General features: G+C 37.6%; 1 protein-coding gene across 1 annotated transcript; it reads right to left on the bottom strand.

The window, feature by feature from the left end:
* Positions 1–788: 788 nt before the first annotated feature.
* Positions 789–3,020, bottom strand: LOC149679059 (multidrug resistance protein mrp-7-like). Its single transcript, XM_089836964.1, has 4 exons — positions 3,017–3,020; positions 1,674–1,989; positions 1,207–1,381; positions 789–1,145 (listed from the first exon to the last, which is right to left on the bottom strand). Exons 1-4 carry the CDS (start codon positions 3,018–3,020, stop codon positions 789–791), a joined length of 852 nt encoding a protein of 283 aa, XP_089693090.1.
* Positions 3,021–3,347: the final 327 nt, after the last annotated feature.

The raw sequence follows: 3,347 nt of genomic DNA, 5'->3' as shown, positions 1-3,347 counted from the left end.
TAAACGAAGCAAATTAACCCCATTCGATCCCCTTCTCCCTGTTCAGCCTCGCGGTGTCGATACCTAGTTCTAGTGTAGGCAAGTGTCACAAAGACCTTAAAGGGAGGGTGAAGTGGAAAATCAAGTGATTTTTTTATCGATTCTTCAACTAATTATAAGACCAGTCTGCATAGTGAAACATTAAGGAAATACTTCCGAATGATTTTAAAACTCAAATTAGGTTCAGATTTTAAGGATAATTTTAAACAAGGACTGCCGACCAATCGGGTAACGCCCTGCCTTTTTGTTAACAAAATTCTCGTGGCACGTTCCGTGTTGAATGAAATTTATCACGAGATTTGATAAAATTAGGCGCGCGACGTGACAATCGTGGCACGAGACATGGAGCGTGCCACGAGAATTTTGTTAACAAAAAGGCAGGGCCTGACGCGATTGGTCGGCAGTCCTTGTTTAAAATTATCCTTAAAATCTGAACTTAATTTGAATTTTAAAATCATTCGGAAGTATTTCCTGAATGTTTCACTATGCAGACTGGTCTTAAAATTGGTAGAAGAATCGATAAAAAATCACTTGATTTTCTACTTGACCCTCCCTTTAAAGAAAAATATCGAGTCTATCTATGAGGAGTTTCTTATTTGAAAGCTGGTAAAGTATTTTCTAATATTTTGAAGCATCTTAGTTTTTGTTGGCTTTTAATATAATAGGCAATTTTATAAATTACTTTCAACCAAGAGACAAGTGCTTCCCATGTTTGTTTTTTACTCAGCTACATTTGTTCGATAGTCTTATTATAAATCACTGTTAACATTCCCTTGATGCGTCATGGAGCTTGTTAATAATTTATAAGTATGGTTTCGATTTTTGTGCTGTTTCAGTGGGATAACATTTACCTGCAATTCTTTGTATTTCTTGGTGCTGATATAGTTTAGTGGAAGAAGAACGACAATAGGTACGATGCCAGCAAAGGCTGAATAGCCCAGTTCTTGATACATGAAGGCGAAGCACAGTACTAATTGCATCGGAACCGACCACAAGAGTCCCAGTTGTGGGGACAGAATTTGGAATCTGTTCGTGTCCACGTACATCGTGTTCAGTATTTCGCCCATTGTGAGGTCACGTCTATCGCTAATCGTCAAGCGAAATGTCTGCATCGACGAATCTCATTTATGAACTAGTGTTTCTTTATCACGACAAACATTTACTTACTTTTTTGTAGAGAACGTGCATGGTGGCGGATTTGAGTCTCAGTCCTAGTTTGGTGTGGAAAATGGCGCTGCCTTCTAGCAATAACGATTGCGCAAGACCGGCGAAACCGTAAAGGCAAGCGTAGAAAATTCCCTTCCACAAAGGATCTTCGCTGATAGAGTAATCAATAATGGAACTAAAAACACAAGTGAGTAAATTGGTTATCTCGGTTCCAAAGTTTACTTAATTCATAGCAGCGTGGCCAGCCACTTGAAAACTCAACCTCTATTAGAATCAATTTTAAAAGAATATTCAGAGGGACAAAAACCAACAATATTATTGCTCATGAGATTGAACAAACTGACAGCAACAAAGGAATTACTCAATATCACGCTTTAAATTTTAAGTCTGAATCATGTGCAGTCCAGTATTTATTTTTATTTCCCAAAAATATTTATTTACGATGCTGAAAAAGTTAAATGGTTTACCCTGTCAAAAGGGCAGGACCTACAGACACTACGTCGGACAGAAATTGAAAGACTACTCCACCAATCAAGCAAGGCCAGACTGTCCTCAACAAGGGCCAAGTTATTGAATCTCTTTCATATTTGGTTCTGTTTCTTTCTTCGGAAGAGCTTTTTAATTCCATTTCATTGGTAACAGTAACACTATTTGTCTTAGCTTGGGGCTTCCAGTGTTTTTCGAAAATTCGCGAGACAGTCAGCGCTCGCTCCGCGTCATTCAAGTCGTACACATCCGATGGCTCCAGGCCTTTCTTCCAACCCCTCCACAGGGCGCTACACTCTAAGAAATCGAAGTGTTGAAAATGTGTTAAAAGGGTGTAAATTTAGAATACTCTTTTTTTTACACCGTAAAAACACCCAAAAGAGAGTTTTTATTACCTTGAGTTTTTGTGGCCAATTTAAGGTGTAAATACAGTGTAAAGTAACACTTTAAAAACACCCTTTGAAATTAAACATGGAAATTTATAATATGGCTGGTTTCTTAAATAAGGTCTTTTATTTCCATTAATATTTGAATATTAGAGTAAAAAATTATTTGTTAAACATTTATTTAAAGATGATATTCATGAAAGAACATATTTTTCCTTTAAATAAAATAACTAAGAAATTGGTAATCAGGCGGTATTGTACCATTATAAAACACTGCTAAACGTGTTAAGCGACACTCTTACAGGTGTTAGGCGACACTCTTAACGGTGTTAGGCGACACTCTTAATAGTGTTAGGTGACACTCTTAACGGTGTTAGGCGACACTCTTAATAGTGTTAGGCGACACTCTTAACGGTGTTAGGCGACACTCCTAATAGTGCTAGGCGACACTCTTAATAGTGTTAGGCGACACTCCTAATAGTGTTAGGCGACACTCCTAATAGTGTGAGGCGACACTCCTAATAGTGTTAGGCGACACTCCTAATAGTGTTAGGCGACACTCCTAATAGTGTTAGGCGACACTTTTAATAGTGTTTGGCGACACTCCTAATAGTGTTAGGCGACACTCTTAATAGTGTTAGGCGACACTCTTAATAGTGTTAGGCGACACTCTTAATGAGATAAAATAAAAAACTTACTAGAAAAATTAACGAATAGAAAGGGTTTTTTCATTCTTAAATTCCTTATTTTATATTTAGAAGTTACAACGATTCCATCCCTAAAAATCTAATAATTCTTGATGTTCTATTATCTAATCTCATCCCTCAGCCCTTTAAAAAAAGAATGACCATCGTCTACTATATGGATATTCACGCCAAGTTTTGCTGCGTTTCAAATTTCGCGGGAAATTTAGGTTCTAAAGCGTGCCCCTTGCGGACGCATTCGGCGAATTAAAGGGTACCGAAAAAAATTGTCAAAATAGGCCTGAATTAATAATGTTGGCGAAGGTCAGGTTTTCTGGTTGTTTAACGTTAAAGAGTTACCAATAATGAAAATATTTCTCTGATGGTCGTGTTTTTTCCCTACCCTTGAACAGAATTTACAATGGAAACCAACCTTGGGACGTACCATTTAACCGAACTCCCGCGCCTAGTTCGGCTTTACCAAAGTACGAAATAGCGTCAAAAGACGGCACTTACTGAGTGTGTATAATGCTAATATATCTCCGATAATAATAGAGTAGTAAAGGGATACCTTGTTTAACGATTT

Source organism: Phalangium opilio, unplaced genomic scaffold (genome assembly GCF_054372755.1).
Source record: "Phalangium opilio isolate 3A_F unplaced genomic scaffold, DU_Popi_V2 ptg000042l_1, whole genome shotgun sequence".
Lineage (NCBI taxonomy): Eukaryota > Metazoa > Arthropoda > Arachnida > Opiliones > Phalangiidae > Phalangium > Phalangium opilio.
Note: the sequence above shows the minus strand (reverse complement) of the source record. Positions and strands in the feature narration are given on the sequence as shown.

Coding starts and splice junctions, on each gene's coding strand:
- LOC149679059 (XM_089836964.1), bottom strand. Junction 1,382..1,673: donor GGTCCTGCCCTTTTGACAGG/GTAAACCATTTA, acceptor TTGTGTTTTTAG/TTCCATTATTGATTACTCTA. Junction 1,146..1,206: donor TGCACGTTCTCTACAAAAAA/GTAAGTAAATGT, acceptor TCGTCGATGCAG/ACATTTCGCTTGACGATTAG.